We start from the raw sequence: 17,180 nt of genomic DNA on the forward strand, positions 1-17,180 counted from the left end.
AAACCCTCCAGGATCTCTGCCAAGAAAATCTCAAAATGACTCACAAAAAGAACATGGCTGAACAACAACAAAGAAGATGAAGTTGTAGAAAGGAATGCAAACCATTAATTCATATATGAAAAAGTAATACAAGTAAACTATTGACAACTCTGGTTTTATCTTGTAATCAAGCAAATTAGAAAGAATGACATAGGGATCTAAGATTATTAGTAGTAGCAAAAAAAATGTGGGTGCTCACTATTTGAGGAAGTAGATAAATAATGGAAGAGTATTGAATTATTTAAAAAATGACTAATTCAAAAACATGTAAACATCTGTATGAAATGATGGAAAAACAAAGAATCAGCAAATCAATTAACAGGCATTTAAGTGTCTACTGTGCTTGAGGCCCTGTTCGAGGGGAGAAAAGTACTGAGAATGAAAACACGTTGCTCAATGGGAGGCAGTTACACTCTGAGGGGGCACATAATAAGCATATACAACACATAAATGTAAACAAATTGAAAGTAGTTATGCAATGTATTGGAAGCAGGTCTCTGGCAATGGTGGTAGGGAGAGAAGGAAGATATAAACAAAAGGAAAAATTCAAGGCTTAAAAGAGAGGGATTCAAGATAGGAACCTGTTCCCAAGTTATTCTGGCTGAATCATAGTGTAAAGAAGGGGAAGTAAATTACAATAAAAGCTGCAAAAATAGGTTGGGGTAGGCAAAGATAGGTTAAAGATGGAAACACCAATGTCCATTATTTTATCCCATAGGCAAGAGGAAGTTATTGAGTTTGGAGAGTAGAGGAATCACATGGTCAGGCTGCAAAGAAAGAAAATTGTTTTGGCAGCAGCAGTTGAAAAGATGAACCGAAAGACAGAAAATAGAGGCAGGGAAATCAATCAAGAGGCTATTGCAATAATACAGGTTAGAGGTGGCTTGTATGCATTCCTTTCAAGGGTCAGGAGAGCAATATGTGGTAACCAGACACATAGGGTGAAATGATGAAGGGAAGTCTGGCAGTACTTAACAGAAATAGTTAAGTGGGTAAGAACAGAGGGAGTGAAGACAACGAGATTTCAACATTAGGTGCATTCTCCAAGTCATACAGCACATAATAGATAGATTTGAGTCTCATATTAAGAATTGATAGGGAAGTGAAGAAGAAACTGTAGAACAGACTATTCCGAACCATTTTGTTCAGAATCTTTTATTTGTACCTTTGGCAATATTTGGTGGAAAACTTATGGACCCCATATTTTAAACAATATTCATTGCTCACATTTGTCATTGAGGAAAATGATAAATTTCAGTTAAAGATAATAAAAATAAAGATGCACTTTTTTTCCCTCTTTCTCTTTCTCGTGAACCTCAGGTAAAGAATTTTTGATACAAAGAAAATAAGGTCTGATGAGGTGATCCAGAAGAGAGCAATATCATTAAAACCCAGAGAAGAAGGGATACTCTACAGCACAGATGTCAAACACACACTTCACTATAGTTTCAAGGAAAATCTGAACTGGATTAAAATGTAATTGGGAAATAGGTAACAAAAGAAACAAAATAAAGCAGATTTTATTGTATCACAATATGTGACCTACAAGGATCCTCAGGTATGGATTAGAAGGCCCTGGCACCACTCGTCTACATGTAAAATACAATGGCAGGCTGAGTGAGATGAAGACTGAAAATCCCGAGATTTGACAAGTGATGGCTGGCAATATTGGAGAGAGTAGTTTCTGCTAAAGGATGAGGCCAAAAGCCATTCATAAGAACTATATTAATTATATAAATGAAAACATTAATAAATTAATCTAGTCTTGGCATATGAACTCATTTTAATTACAAGAAATCTTGGTTCCATACCATCCCCTAGAAATACATTTTATTTTTTTAAAAAATGTACCTTATATTCAGTGTATGTAAAAATGTGAGAATAACATTTATTAAGTGTTTATTACGTACCAGGTACTATACAAAACGTTGAGAGATACAAATACAAGGAAAAGATAGTCCTTGCCCTTTAACAGGGTCCACTCTAATGAGGGAACACAAGAGTGGAAGGGAAAGAGAACAGCTAGACACAGACCTGCTTGGGGACAAGAGAAAGTCAAGAAAGTCAGAAGTCAAGGTGTGTGGGAAATAAAGATTGGCTGATCAAGGCCCTGCCCCAAATGTAAGACTGAGAGGGACTCACCAATGGGAAGAGAGGGCTGACATGGTTGAGGGATGCTCCAGGGTGAGGAGGCCCCAGGCATAGAGGGAATTCCTAAGGTGCAATGGAAGCTGAGAACGGTGGCAGGTGGCCAAGTCCAGAAAGTCAGGAGTAGAGCTGGGAGGGGAAGATAGTTTAATTTTTCTCTAAAAGATGTAATGGGCATTTTGATGTTGGAAGAACGTGATGATGTAAGATGAAACAAAGCAAAACAAAAAACCCCACAGCTAAAAAAAACTATCGCTATTTTAACAACAATAAACTAAAAAATACTTGTTATGGGCAAGACTATTTTAAGACTGGAATATTGATGATTGGGAGGAAGAGTGATTTTCATTACAAGTTACTTTTTCATTCAAGGCTTTACCAAAATTCCTTGTTGAAATTTGTTCAAGAAACTCAGTATGGTCTAACATGTCTGTGCTTTGTAGTAGTTTTTTGATGTTAGTTAATTGTGATTGGTGGAATCATTTGTAATTGACCAGGCGTAACTAGACAGGGCATTTAACTACAGAGAAGCCATGTTATAAGTAAGACAATAAACAAAACAACAATTGGCAAATCAATCTTAAAATGTAAGCAGGCACATGTCTGTAAATTCAAACTACTAGAAAGATGGGGACTGAAGGACTTCTTGAGCTTGGAAGTTCAAAGCTGCAGTAGTTCAAAAAAAAAAAAAAAAAATTCAAAGCTGTCTGGTTATCTGCATTAAGTTCAGTATAACAAGGTGAGCTCCCAGGTATTGTCTATAAAAGAGAAAACTGATTCAAATTGGAAAAATGAAGGAAGTCAAAATTTTTGTGCCCATCAGAGTAGGATTGGGTCCATCCCTGACTGATACATTTCCATTTTAGGTGATGCCAAAAAGGTGATTATATTAAAAACAAAAAGAAATGTATCCAAGAGATGGAACTAAATGTGCTTCAAAATGCCTGGGAAGTCAATGGATCTAAATATTTTTGAAAATTCCAGGACTAAAATCAAACCTGGACTTGAATCTTTGGATCCCAGTCATAACTGTGGAATGATGGGAACATCACAATGAAGAAATTCAGAAAAAATGGTGAAGCATTTGTGACATGATCCAAAAGAAAGCAGAATGCAAATGTTAATTACAATGACATAAAGTCAATAATGGCAGGCAACAAAACTGGTCAAAAACAATCAAGTCAGTATTAGTACTGTATTATCTAAGTTAAAAGGCATACCCCTACTTAAAAAAAAAAAGACAATTTTAATCAAAGTATTTTGTTAAACACTGTGAATACTTACTCCTTATATACAAAATAATATCCCATAATATTCACATACCATAACTTATTCAGCCATTCTCCAATTGATGGGCATCCATTCAGTTTCCAATTTCTAGTCACTACAAAAAGGGCTACCACAAACATTTTTGCACACGTGAGTCCCTTTCGCTCCTTTAAGATCTCTTTGGGATATAAGCCCAGTAGTAACACTCCTGGGTCAAAGTGTATGCACAGTCTGATAACTTTTTGAGCACAGTTCCAAATAACTCTCCAGAATGGTTAGTTCCGTTCACAGTTCCACCAACAATGTCAGTGTCCCAGTTTGTGGGAAAACATCCTCTCCAATATTCATCATTATCTTTTTCTGTCATCTTAGACAGACAATCTGACAGGTGTGTAGTAGTAATTAAGTATTTTTATTAATGACAAATAATGTCACAGGTGAAATGCTCTTAACATTTCCAGATGACAGGATGTGGAGAGCTAGCAAACTAGATTGGAGCCTGCATTTTAAAAGACCTTGCCAGACTAGAACATACTGAACAAAATAAACACTGAAAAATGTTACATATAACATATTGGTTAAAATAAAAAAATCAATGTCCCAAATGCAAAATGGTAGTGGAGGTGAGTATGAATATCTAGATAAGAAAAAATAGTTTAGATGAAAAGGCTTTGGGAATTCTGATGGACTGCAAGCTGAATTAGTCAACAAGCATTCCTCAAACAGGCCACTGGATGTGTTCTGATATATTTGAAACAGCTTTTCTACGAGTTTGCTATTTATTATTCCCCCATGTATCTCCTTCTTCCTCAATACATTCCCTAGCATCTAAAGCCACTGCCCTTCAAAGAATCTGTTACAGTGCTAAAACAAAAACCAAAAAAACAACTTAATCAATACTATCAACACTCTTGTTAAAGGTTCCATATTTAATGTCCCAGCCCTATAATGTGGGGGGAGGGGAGAGCCCCAACAAACCCCCTAAACCCCTGAAAACTATATAAAATTTCCATTTACAAAATAGAATACAAAAAGAACACTCTATATGAAACCACAAATCACACATGAACATCTTGTTTTCTTTTGGAGAATACACAGTAAACTCAACATGTAATTTTCAAAGCTGTCTTAGTTATCTAAACATTTCCTTCTCTTAATTCCCCAAAAGTAAAGGATAAATTCTGAAATCAGGACACAATGTATTTAGTGTCATGGAATCAAAAATGTTTCAAAACCACAAATAAGTTGCTGCTTAAAAACAACAAAAAACTGAACTTCCTTTATGCAAAGCACAACAAAATATTTAATTGAAAATATCTCTATTTCTTTTTGAATAATTAAGACTTAAGAACTTATCAACTGATAAACCAATGACCAAGTACATCTGCAGCAATATTTTTAAATCATACATGATATAAAAATTAGCATGTTGTGAGTTTGAAATGGGATCATCAAATTTTTAAATAAAGAATTTTGAAAGGATTCATCAAATAAAATCCAGACCACACTTTATTGGTATTCCCTTAATTATGACTATTGTCAATATATAATGTTGTCAGATAAATTTCTACTTTCCCATAAGGACAGTTACAAAAACACTGCAATAATGGGGTAGAGTTTTACAGCTTACCAAAGTCAAAAGAAATGCTTTAAAAAAGAATTCGGCCAACATTCCTTTCTGACACTGACTGAGCATGAACCTATGTGAACTATATCTTATCACTATCTGGAAACTAATAGAATTCTCTGCAAAATACTGGGGAACATCCACCAAACCATTTGCTGGTTTTTAAAATTATGGCTCTGTGGCACCCCCCCCCCCAATTTTTTAAATTGGTATTTTAAAGTACCTAATCCAATTTTTCATGGCAAAACTACTGAACCAAGTCTTCCTTGATAGAGCAGTAAAAAAAAAAAAAAAAAAAAATTCTCACTTCTCTTTGGAAATTAAGCAAGAGTGCCTCTTTATTTCAAACACTGTGGAGTAGAAGAGATTTTGGTTCAATTCTCAGCCAATAAACTCTTAGGATCTTTCACATATAGTTATCAGAACATTTTGGTGGGCTAAACCCAAGCAGAATAGTTTTGACTTTTCTCCAGAGAGAAGGAGGAGTATAATGAAGGTTAGAATAAAAGCAAATGAATCTTAGGGGAACAAAAAAAGTTTTTTTCCCTCACTTAGAATATACATATCTCTCAAAAATAAGTTTTTTTAAATTGAGGGGGAGAAATGGTGAAAATGATTTCTAACCATTAGAGGGTCTTCAAAAAGAAGAAGGATGACCACTTACTGAAGATGCTGTAGTGATTATCAATTTGACGAGGGCTCAACTAGAAAGATTTTAAATTCCCTGTGAGTCTAAGGTTCAGCCCTACAAACTGTTCTAAATTTTAAAAGAAGTGATGGGGTCACCATGCAATAGTTTGCCCGTTTGGATCTATAACAGTTGTTCTTCCCTATATTATCTTCCCCTTATTTGTAGTCGTAAAGCTGTCAATGGTATCTTACCTTTCCATCAGCTTCTCTTTATCCCAATTGAAATGGCTAAGGAGTATTCTTGTGATAGTTGCTGGATTCTAAAGGAGGGAAAGAAGTCACATTAGAGTAATACCATTTCAATGACATTCAGTGAACTCTTGCTGAATGTCTTTGTATCCCTTGTGACTAACACAGTACTTGGCACATACTAATTATGTAATAAATGCTTGCTGAATGAATGATTCAAGTACTGAAGAAAAATACAATAGATTCTTCTTTTGCTAAAGTGTGCCCTTGCCTCCTTTCTAGATTTTGAGAGATAAAACAATTTAGATAAAATCATTGGTCCCTACTTCAAGGACCTAATCTCTTAACCATAAGATCAAGCAGGGAAAAATAAATTAACTGTGCATTATTGTACAGAACTGATGTGGATTATAAAAGACATTACCAAACTGGAAAATTTTCTTACTAAAATTTAACTAGAATTAAAAAAAAATTCAAACAGATTAATAGGCACTTAATAAATGCTCATTTTTATTTATATTAGAATGTTTAACACTTTCTATATCCACATGACATCAAAAGTTGCATCTGAATGCAGTCTTTTTTAATGGTGAATCTTTCAAAAACATCTGTATTAAAAAAAAAAAGTTCAAGCTGATCATTTTACATGTAAACCATGCTATATATTACAGCTACAAGCAACACATAAAGCTAATAGCCATAAACACTTACTAAGTACCTTTTTACACAGGGAAGGAGCAGGCAATGTTTACAAAGACATGAATGACTGTTCCGACTACTCAAGAAACTCTACCTTCTACTGGAGATGAGATTAAACATGTAGAGAGTAAAGTATAATGTAAGGCAAAGAGGGACTCTGGGAGAAAGGAGAAGTTGTTTTTGACAATGCAATGATCTCAAAAGTCTAGTAACCCATCTCTCTCCTTAATGAAAGCACCATTTTGCTCATCTTGCAAAATTCTGATGAGTTTGTTATTCACCAAACCAGAAAATATTCAAGATAAAGACACTTCAGGGAAGGCAACAACTGAACTGGGTTTTAAAACACAGTAGGAATTCATCAAGGAGAAAGGAACACCCAATCCAGGCATAAACAGAGAACAAAGCAAAGTAGTTATCCTAAAAGAGAATAACTTTTGGTAGTGAAGGGCAGAAGGGAAGAGAAGCAGAGTGTGGTTCCAAACTCAGTTTGGATAAAGCAACAACTAACCTTGTATAGAATAATGTGACATGAAGAGTGGAAAGGTAGGGTCTGACTAAGGCTGACTAAGTTTTGGCCTTGATTGGACAGCCAAAGCAAGAGGAATATCAAGACACATGCATTAAAATTACTACCACAAGTTTCAGTATTAAAAATTTGGAATGACAGATCAGAAAGGAAGAAAAGTATTGAAAAGAAAATAATTAAGTAGGTGAAAACTAAGGGCTGTTCTAGTATCATGATAGTGGAAATATATTTTTAAAAATGAGATCAATAAAGCAATTGTTAAGGACCTACTATATGCTAGGCACTATACTATGTATAAGAAATAACATGAAATCACAGGAAACCTACATTTTGATAAAGCATTAAAAAATTATATATATATTTTATATATATATATATATATATTATATATATATATACATAAATATAAATGTAAAGTGAATAAATACAAATATGAGATGCCCCCAAAGTCTTAGGGAATGAAGTTTAAAGTCCTGAGAATTTAAACCAGTAGCTAAGACTTTTGGAACACCCTATACACACAAAGAAAATACAACAATGTTGCTAGGGGTGGGGTGGGGGAGGAAGTGTGGAAATGCATGAATTTTGGGGGAGGAGAAAAGAGAGCAAGAACAGAAAAGGCTTTCATCCAGATGATGATACTTGAGCTGCTTATCTTAAAGAAAAAGAACTGAGATGAAAAACAATGAGGGAGAACATTCCAGGCATGTACTATGTCCAGTACAAAGCCAGGTGAGAGTAGATGTATTCAGACAGTATTCAGTTTGGTAGGATCACAAATGTGTGTGTGAGAGAAAAGTCCAATGAAGCTGGAAAAGTTGGAGTCAGGCTGAAGAGGCTTTAAATGCTAAAGAGAGGAGCTATTTTATCTTAGAAGCAAGATAAAGGCAGAGGAGGTAGGAGGTTATGAACATGGAGGAAGAGTTTTGTTCTCTCACTGCATACTCAAGAACTTTTTTTTTTTTTAATTATGTAGTCTTGAAAAAAAGAATCATTTTATTTTAGGGAGAGATAAGCTCAATTTTGAGAAAAGTTCGAGTTTAAAGTGTTGGTAGATAGGGCATGACCACATGAAGATTTGGAAATGTTGGATCAATCAGTCCATGAGAAAGCTAGTTAGGGCTTCATCAGAGAAATAAGGACAGAAAAAACAAACAAAAAACCCTGATCATTATCTGAATGGAGTGTGTTAGCTGAAACCAAAGGAAAAGGAAAAAAGGTCAAAGACATGGCCTTGGGAGAATTATTAAAGGGTCAAAGAAGAGTATGAGAGCCAGAAAGGAGATGGAAGAGCTTATCAGCAGAGATAGGGAAAAACCTAAGATTATGGTATGTCTAAAAGCATGGGGAAAACTAGGAAAAGGGTGAGCAGGGTCAAAAGTTAGGAAAGGTAAAAGAATAAAAGGCCATTTAGGTTTGGTGGTTATATGCTGTTATGGTCTTGCCCATGTAGCTATTTCATCATAGAAAACCAGGGATCTCTACCCTAATACCAAACATTAATTCGATAATACTACAATGTATTACTACAAAGAAAAACTCTTTGCATGTTCCTTTAGATGATTCATAGTAACAGTATTTTAATGTTCTGGATATGAACAATTTCCTAAAGAATAATTTTACTAAGGTCTTTCCTTTGGAATCTATTCTGATCACTTTTCTTTTTTAAAATTTTTTTTATTTTTATTTAATAGCCTTTTGTTTACAGGTTATATGTATGGGTAACTTTACAGCATTAACAATTGCCAAACCTCTTGTTCCATTTTTTCACCTCTTATCCCCACACCCCCTCTCCCAGATGGCAGGATGACCAGTAGATGTTAAATATATTTAAATATAAATTAGATACACAATAAGTATACATGACCAAACTTATTTTGCTGTACAAAAAGAATCAGACTCTGAAATATTGTACAATTAGCTTGTGAAGGAAATAAAAAATGCAGGTGGGCATAAACATAGGGATTGGGAATTCAATGTAATGGTTTTTAGTCATCACCCAGAGTTCTTTCTCTGGGCGTAGCTGGTTCAGTTCATTACTGCTCCATTGGAAATGCTTTGGTTGATCTCATTGCTGAGGATGGCCAGGTCCATCAGAACTGGTCATCATATAGTATATAATGTATATAATATAGTATATAATAGTATATAATATAGTATATAATGATCTCCTGGTTCTGCTCATTTCACTCACAGCATCAGTTCGTGTAAGTCTCTCCAGGCCTTTCTGAAATCATCCTGTTGGTCATTTCTTACAGAACTGTATATAATATAGTATATAATAGTATATAATATAGTATATAATGATCTCCTGGTTCTGCTCATTTCACTCACAGCATCAGTTCGTGTAAGTCTCTCCAGGCCTTTCTGAAATCATCCTGTTGGTCATTTCTTACAGAACAATAATATTCCATAATATTCATATACCACCATTTATTCAGCCATTCTCCAACTGATGGGCATCCACTCAGTTTCCAGTTTCTAGCCACTACAAAAAGGGCTGCCACAAACATTCGTGCACATACAGGTCCCTTTCCCTTCTTTATGATCTCTTTGGGATATAAGCCCAGTAGTAACACTGCTGGATCAAAGGGTATGCATAGTTTGATAACTTTTTGAGCATAGTTCCAAACTACTCTCCAGAATGGTTGGAATCGTTCACAACTCCACCAACAATGCATCAATGTTCCAGTTTTCCCGCATCCCCTCCAACAATCCTGATCACTTTTCATATCAATTACTTGCTAAACATACAGGGAAGACATTACCAAAGATATACAGATGAGAACTGCATGGTAAAATAGAAATAACTCTAGGAACTTTAGTTCGCTTATGTAAAAATGGGAATACTTACTGTTACTTTCATATTTTCACAGTGATGTGAGTAAGTGTTATATCCTTATAGCTTTTGTTATCACGCCTAGCTAATCTTCCCCAATTTCTTTCAATATCCAAGACAGCCAAGTTTTCAAACCATCAAACAAAACTGAAAAACTGGGAATATATACCTTCATTTTCCCCTTAAAACAAGCTTTTCCCTTGTCAATTATTCATTTTCCCTCATAGACTTTACTTAGTTTATTTTCAAGGTTCTTGGCATAGCACTGCTAAAAAGCAACACACACCCACACCCACACACATCCACCAAGAAACAATATTAATGTCTACTGTAAAAAGTCAATTATGAAATGATGTTTAACTCTAAACTTTTATGACCAGGTAACAAATATGGAATTCTTATACTTCCACTCCACAAAGAACAAAATTTTTGTGGAATATTAGGCACAGGGTTTTTTTTTTTTTTTGGTTTGTTTGTTTTTTTTAAAGGATGGGGTGAAAATAGATATACTACAAAATTCTCACTTTACAGATTAAGAATTCAAGACCCAGAGGTTAGATGACTTTGTCCAAAGTCACACATTATATATTATCAATCCTTGCTTATATCAACATATAAAATCAATTCGCTTATCTTTTTACTACACTACACACAAATTTAGTAGTTTCGCTCTTGTAAGCAATAAAAATGTTAAGACTCTTGCAAAGTTATGAAAAGGGAAGAAAATTTCACTGTGTTTGAGGGGGATAATCTGAGGTTATCCTCTTCCTCCAAAATATTTCTATAACTTTCAACAACTATCTTAAGTCTCACACATATAGTTGTCTTATTCCAGTACTCTCAGCAACTCGGTTCAAATTGTTTCCCTTACCTTCTCTAAACCTGCCCATATCAAGAATAAAAATTAGGAAGAGGCTCACAATAGCAGCAGAGTTAAGTTACTCAACAGTTTATATGGTAATCCAATGAAAGGAAGAATGCCCCCCACCCCTTATAAAAGGCATTCCTAGACCTTTTTCTCAACACCAGCAATATACATTTGTATTAGGTGCTTCACATAGAGGTACATCTGTTTTATCTTTCTAGTCATACTCACTCCTTGAAGGTCTGGTCCTAGTCTTCCATAGCTGATATTCAGTGAACAATCATTAATTTGGAAAAAAGACAGTAACCCAGTATACAGACCTTTCACATTGCTACTAACATACCAGAAGAAACCAGATTACTTTTAGCTTCTGGGAAAATAAACAGACCAACACTGTACCCCTCTCCTGGGCAGGGTACTAGAGATAATGTCCATGGATACTAAAAGTAACAATACTTTCATTTACTAAATAATTATCAGCTACATCTTTATTTTGGGCAAAGCTTAAATAGAAAAAGAAACGTTCAATAAATTAGCATTTGAAAAAGTAAACAGATAAAATTGATTATTTAAAAAATCAGAAATAACTTATTCTTTTCAAATCAGGACTTGAAATCTAGTCAACTTGATATGAATATTTTAAAATGATATTCGATTAAAGTCCCTTTCTTAAAATTCTTCCAATATATGTTCCTACTTAATGTTTTACGAATAAGCAGTCATAAAGAGCAGTGAGGTGCTAACACTTCAAAATAATTATTTCTGTTTTTAACCACCTGAAAACTCTTTCCAAAATCCTTAAGAGTGGCAGATACAAAGAAAAAATTATTGAAGGAGAGAAATAAACCCTGGTTTTTACACTAAGTAAACTACTGAAAAGAGAACTTGGCAAATATTTTTCTGAATAGCTAAATGACAAGCAAACCTATATGGTTACTGTTTTTCTTTTATCATTTTATTTACAAACTCATCTGAATTAGTTTTTATTAAGTTAATAGGTGCTATATCAAGTTCAGCCACAGGAGTCTCTGCTCGCCAACAAACAGGGAAACAAGTAGTGTACTAGGTATGTTTGAAGGCAAAGCAACAACTGAAGAGCGACTAATTCATAATCCAGCTATAGTTGAAAGCAAATTGACCTGAAAAGCATAAATCATAGTTATTAGTTAAAATATCAATATTATTTTCATTTTACAGGAAAGGAAGTTGAGAATCTCAGATGTTGAGTGGTTTGTTCATCGTCATGATCCTATTTGAAATCCAGGTCCTTCTAAGTCCAGCACTATATCCAATGCCAGGACATGAAGAGCTCATAGAACATGAAGGTTACATTTGTCTACTGAATAATAATCCTCTCCCTTTACAATACACACAACAACTGATTACCTGGCCAATCTTTGCCTACAGATTCCAAATGTAGGGGCTCTTTTCCATTTTTGAATAGTTTCAGTTGTGAGGAATCTTTCCTAACTTCAAGCCTCAATCTGTGTCTTAGCAACTTCTTCCCAAAATTATCATCAACCATCAAACCTACTTTGAGAAGCAATGATATGAAATAAAAGAAACAGCTCTGGAGCTAACTCATTCCTCAAATTGATGACATTCTATTGTTTGAAGACAATGTGCACCCGAGTATATGAACAGATGTAAGAAATTATCTTATCATACAAAAGAATAGCAAGAAACATTTAAAGATCAACATGAAATGATGCAGAGTGAAGTTGAGTGCGCCAAAATAACAGCATATATACAATGACTACAACACTGTATATGGAAAGAATCATTGAAGCAAAATTAAGTATATTGTATAATCACGAAGAACTAGCATGGCTCAAAAGACATTGCTACCTCATCTATTTGTAGAGGTAGAAAGTTCTCAAGTATTAGCCAAAACCATGATTTTCAGGCTTTTAAAATAACATTAATAAACTATGATTTTTTTTTCTTAAAAATTATGTTCTCTAGGGTGGCTCTCAAGAAGGAGAAAGGAGGACACGGGGGTGGGGGTGGGGTGGGGATTATAATAATATAAACAATAATTCAAAACAAAACAAAAAACAAAAGGTATCAAAAAAACTTACTTTAAAAGTAAACTGGAAATTCTGACAGAGGTTTTGAGGAAAATTCCCAGAGGGAATGTCATTTGATAAAAAGAAAATTGCTTGGGCTGAGCTGTACAGTAACATAAAGGAAGGCAGAAAAAGGCAGGTTATAATAACCAAATTGTAAAGGAGTTATTGGTGTTTATTAACTAATGAACTAGTACTAATATTGCATTTAGACCTGTGTTTAATTAAGGAATACAACTCCATCACAAAGATGGTTGGAAAAGGTAGACAACTTGAGGATGGAAGAACTTGGAAGCTATTGGTTAAAAGTTGGTAACGAAAGATTTAATGTAGAATGTATGAGTAAATTAAACAAACTGCCATTTCTTCAAATGGGGCTTGATTAGGATAGCACTATAAGACTCTATATATTGTGTCTTTCTACTTGAATTTCTATAGTGCCTGGCATTGATAAATGCTTCTTGATTCAAAGAATTCCACAAATCAAACCAGTTTAATGGATTTGTTAGACAACAGAGAAAAATCCCTTGATAATTCTATACCTGTACATCCAAACTAAATAAATGAATGCATATGTTACATTTGGAATATCTATTCCATACAGTGTTTGACACACTAGTAAAAAGAATGATTTGGAGAGAGAAGCAGGGAGATGAGGGAAGTGCCTAAACAATGAGATGGTAGAGAGAGAAGATGAGAAAGATGCAAGAAATACTGCTGAGATAAAATCAGGACTTAAGGACATGTTAAGTTATGATATTAAGGTTTCAATCCTGATTGTCTAGAGAAATGTTTCAGCAAATATTAAAGAAACTGATGAGGTCAGTCTCTACCATGTTGATTTTTGAAGCACTAGAGAAACAGTACTGGAACTCAGGTTTATAGCTACAGACTTGAGAGTCAATGGCATAAATGTTATAGCCATAGAAATATATCAGATCGCTATGAGAGCTGGTATAACCGGAAGAAAATTCCTAGCTCCAAGTCTGAAGGAAACGCCAGAGTTTTTGGTCTCAAAATTCCTTCTATAAAAATAAAATTGTTTCAAGGAAGTTAGCGCAGAAAGAACAGGAAATTGCTAATGAGATAATTCTGAAGACACAAAGAGAAACAATTCTGATAATAGGGATTTATCTAAAGAGACCAATGAAAAGATTTCACTAGTTAAAAATCCTATGCAATATAAGATGAATAAAAAAACAGACCTATACAGTTCAGAAGGAACAGTTCAGTAGGAACAGTTCAGAAGTAGAGGCTAGTAAGGAAAGCCTTACCGCTATTGGAAGAAAGATGTTGGGGAGAAAGCATTTTGCACTTCAGTGCTCTAAAATATTTACAACTAAATTCAATTTGATTTGTTAATATAGCTAAATATTTTCCACTTAGGAAAAGAGAATGGAAAATGTATAAATTTAGTACCATGGTCCCCAAAACAGGTTTATCTTTAATAATCTTAGAATTTCTATCCATCAACTTAAAAAGTTATTCTGACTGTAGCTTACTACAAAATCAGTCAAAATAAGGCAATGGCAGTGCTTCAAAATGCATGAAATGTGCCTTTCAGTATGAAACACACTTAAATTGGGAAGTTAATACACCAAAAATAATTTAAAAGGCAAAATCTTCCTCCACAATGATTTTTAAAATCTTGCTACCAAGGTACAATGTGGTGAAGGCATCACACCTTTTGTAAACTTTGAATTTAATACACTAAAGCAGATAATATGCAAAAAATATAACAAATCATTCAGGTGTTCAAAATGTGCTTGAATTTAACAGATTTAACAACACAAAAATTGTGGGAAATTTCTATTATGGAAATTTTCAATCAGTAAAGCCCAGAGAATATAGTTATCTGAAGGGATACAGAGTCTAGCAGAATGGAAAGTTAAGTTTCTAATCTTTCACTATAGGAAAGGGAAAAGGCCTGGACTTAGAATGGAAAGGTTGGGCTTCTTAAGAAGAGTCAGAGAAGAGAGGTAAAAAGTCTTGGATAAAGTGGAAAACAGTTTTTTCAAAACAATTGTCTAATCTTATCCTCCATCTATAATTCATTGGAAAAGTATAGATTTGGGTTTAAGGAACTGCAAGATTAAAGTGATGAGCAGAGAAAATAAAGTTAACTTAAAAATGGAATTTTCTAGAACCAGGAAATGTTGAAGAAAATAAGGATAACAGTAATATACAACTTCATCCTTTCTTTTATCCTCCTTTTAAAATATATGCTCCTTTGAAAAATATAGTGGAGACCTTGAACCATAGGCCTGGGATGTTTACTGCTTCATTTGGGGCCTCCCACTTTTTAGGGCTTTTATTTCCTCATTTGGAGTATCTGGGAGCTGGACTTGATGACCCTGTCAGGACCCTTAGGAGCTCTGAAAACTTATCTGAGCAGAGGGCTGGCAGGCTTCAAAATGTTCACTCTTAGTAGCCCATGACATGCTCTAAATCCATGACCTATTTAAAAGTCTATAGACATTTTACTTTCTCATATTATTGTAGTTATATTTTCTTTTAGTTCACTTAACTATTTCTGCAATAGGAAAATGTCTTCCATTGTACACTGTCAGGTTTTGCTTCATCTTCTTTTCCCTTCCCAACTTAATAATGATACCCCTTTTCAAAAAATGTCAATTTCGATTTATCCTGGTTCCAATGGCTATCAGGAAAACACCCTAAAGGTTCTCACTAACACCATCTTTCAAAACAGTTTTCATTAAAATGCTAAATTATTTTCCCACTGAAATTCTAAGTAAGTTTCTGATAAGGAAACAGTACTTTTCCTATCCAGACTTGCTTTGAAAAAATGGGGGACGTGAGGAGGGGAGGAGAGGGCCAGCTAGGTGGCATAGTGGATAGAGCACCAGCTCTGAAGTCAGGAGGACCCGAGTTCTAATGTGCCTTTAGACACTTAACACTTCCTGGCTATGTGACCCTGAGCAAGTCATTTAACCCCAATTGCCTCAGGGGGAAAAGGGGGGGCGGGGCAAGGAGAGCAAAAAGGCTTTCCCCAAAGATTTACAGGACAAATATTCTATGCCTGAATAACTGTGTTCTGGCTGCCAATCAATAAAAGATGGTCCTTAAGAATGACTTGTCTTTGGAATGGTTCTGTCCTACCTTTGCTGCTGCAGCCCGCCTGTCCTTTTCATCACTGAATTCACACTTCTGGAAGTACCCATTAAGCACTGTAACAGACAGATGGACAGATCAATGGGCCACAGCGGCAGAGGTCAGAATGACAGACTTGATAAAAAATAAAATTAGGGTATATTAAGGGGAAGAAGGGTCCAGATGGGGATCTATCTGTATTGTGTGGCCCCCAAAGCTGCCTCTACTACTTGACCAAAAATATGCAGACATGAAGTCTTTGGACACAAACTGTCTTGCTTTTATTGATTTTAATTGTCTTTTAATAGGATGAAAGTACTTTTCCCTATTTGAACCATTTTTTAATGTTAAAAAGAAAATTGTTACATGGAGAAATTTTCTTCATTGTTAACATCAACATTTTAAGTATATTGGTCAGATGAGACCATGAACTTAAAGCATTTGCAAACCTTTATTCAAGTGTTCTATCTGTGTGAACTATTATCACTAAGTACAGAAGCTTTTCCTTAAAAGCATTCTCATATTTAGTAGTCATTTCATTCTTTTTAATATGAAGTTTGTTCAAATAATAAACATTCTAAAGTAAAGGCACTACATCTACAAGGAAACTTTTCCCCCTTAAAAAAAAAAATTTCATGGTATTAGCATTTATGTCAACTAATAATTTTTGTCTTAACCATCTATTCAGGACATGTTATGCGCCTTTCAATTTCTTAAATTTATTATAATCTTTTTACTTAATGTGGTCTCCAAATTTTGCTTAAAGTTTTATAGAGTTTTTACTTTTTATTAAGTACAATCACTAATTGCTTCTGGTAAGCAAAAGAGATTATGTTCAGAGTTATTAAAGAAGGAATTAGAAAAATCCACTTCCCATAAGCTATAGTGGGCCTAAACTACCTATCTCCAAATGGCAGTTCAGGGAAATAACATTCAAAAATATGTTTGTTTCATCTTTTTCGAATTATTCATCATTTTATGGGTAGGAATCCTTAAAGAAAGATAAACCAAGGAAAAATATATTGCTGTTAGGCAAAAAACCCAAACAATGCTAGTGGGACTATGAGCACTGAATTAGACGCAATGAAGATAAATAGTTAGCATAC

At 34.5% G+C, this 17,180-nt stretch overlaps 1 protein-coding gene across 2 annotated transcripts in view; it reads right to left on the reverse strand.

Moving 5' to 3' along the window:
- The window catches only part of ARIH1 (ariadne RBR E3 ubiquitin protein ligase 1), a 75,076-nt gene that overhangs the window by 29,920 nt on the left and 27,976 nt on the right, over positions 1-17,180 (reverse strand). Inside the window, exons 2-3 of one of the 2 annotated variants that reach the window (XM_031956667.1) lie at positions 5,966-6,033; positions 2,182-2,316 (exon numbers count right to left, since the gene is read on the reverse strand). In XM_031956667.1, the coding sequence (XP_031812527.1) occupies positions 2,182-2,316; positions 5,966-6,033 (203 nt within the window). The remainder of the gene's footprint in view (positions 1-2,181; positions 2,317-5,965; positions 6,034-17,180) is intronic. The other variant, XM_031956668.1, reaches the window with a different exon arrangement.

This window comes from Sarcophilus harrisii, chromosome 2 (genome assembly GCF_902635505.1).
Source record: "Sarcophilus harrisii chromosome 2, mSarHar1.11, whole genome shotgun sequence".
NCBI classification, from domain to species: Eukaryota; Metazoa; Chordata; class Mammalia; order Dasyuromorphia; family Dasyuridae; genus Sarcophilus; species Sarcophilus harrisii.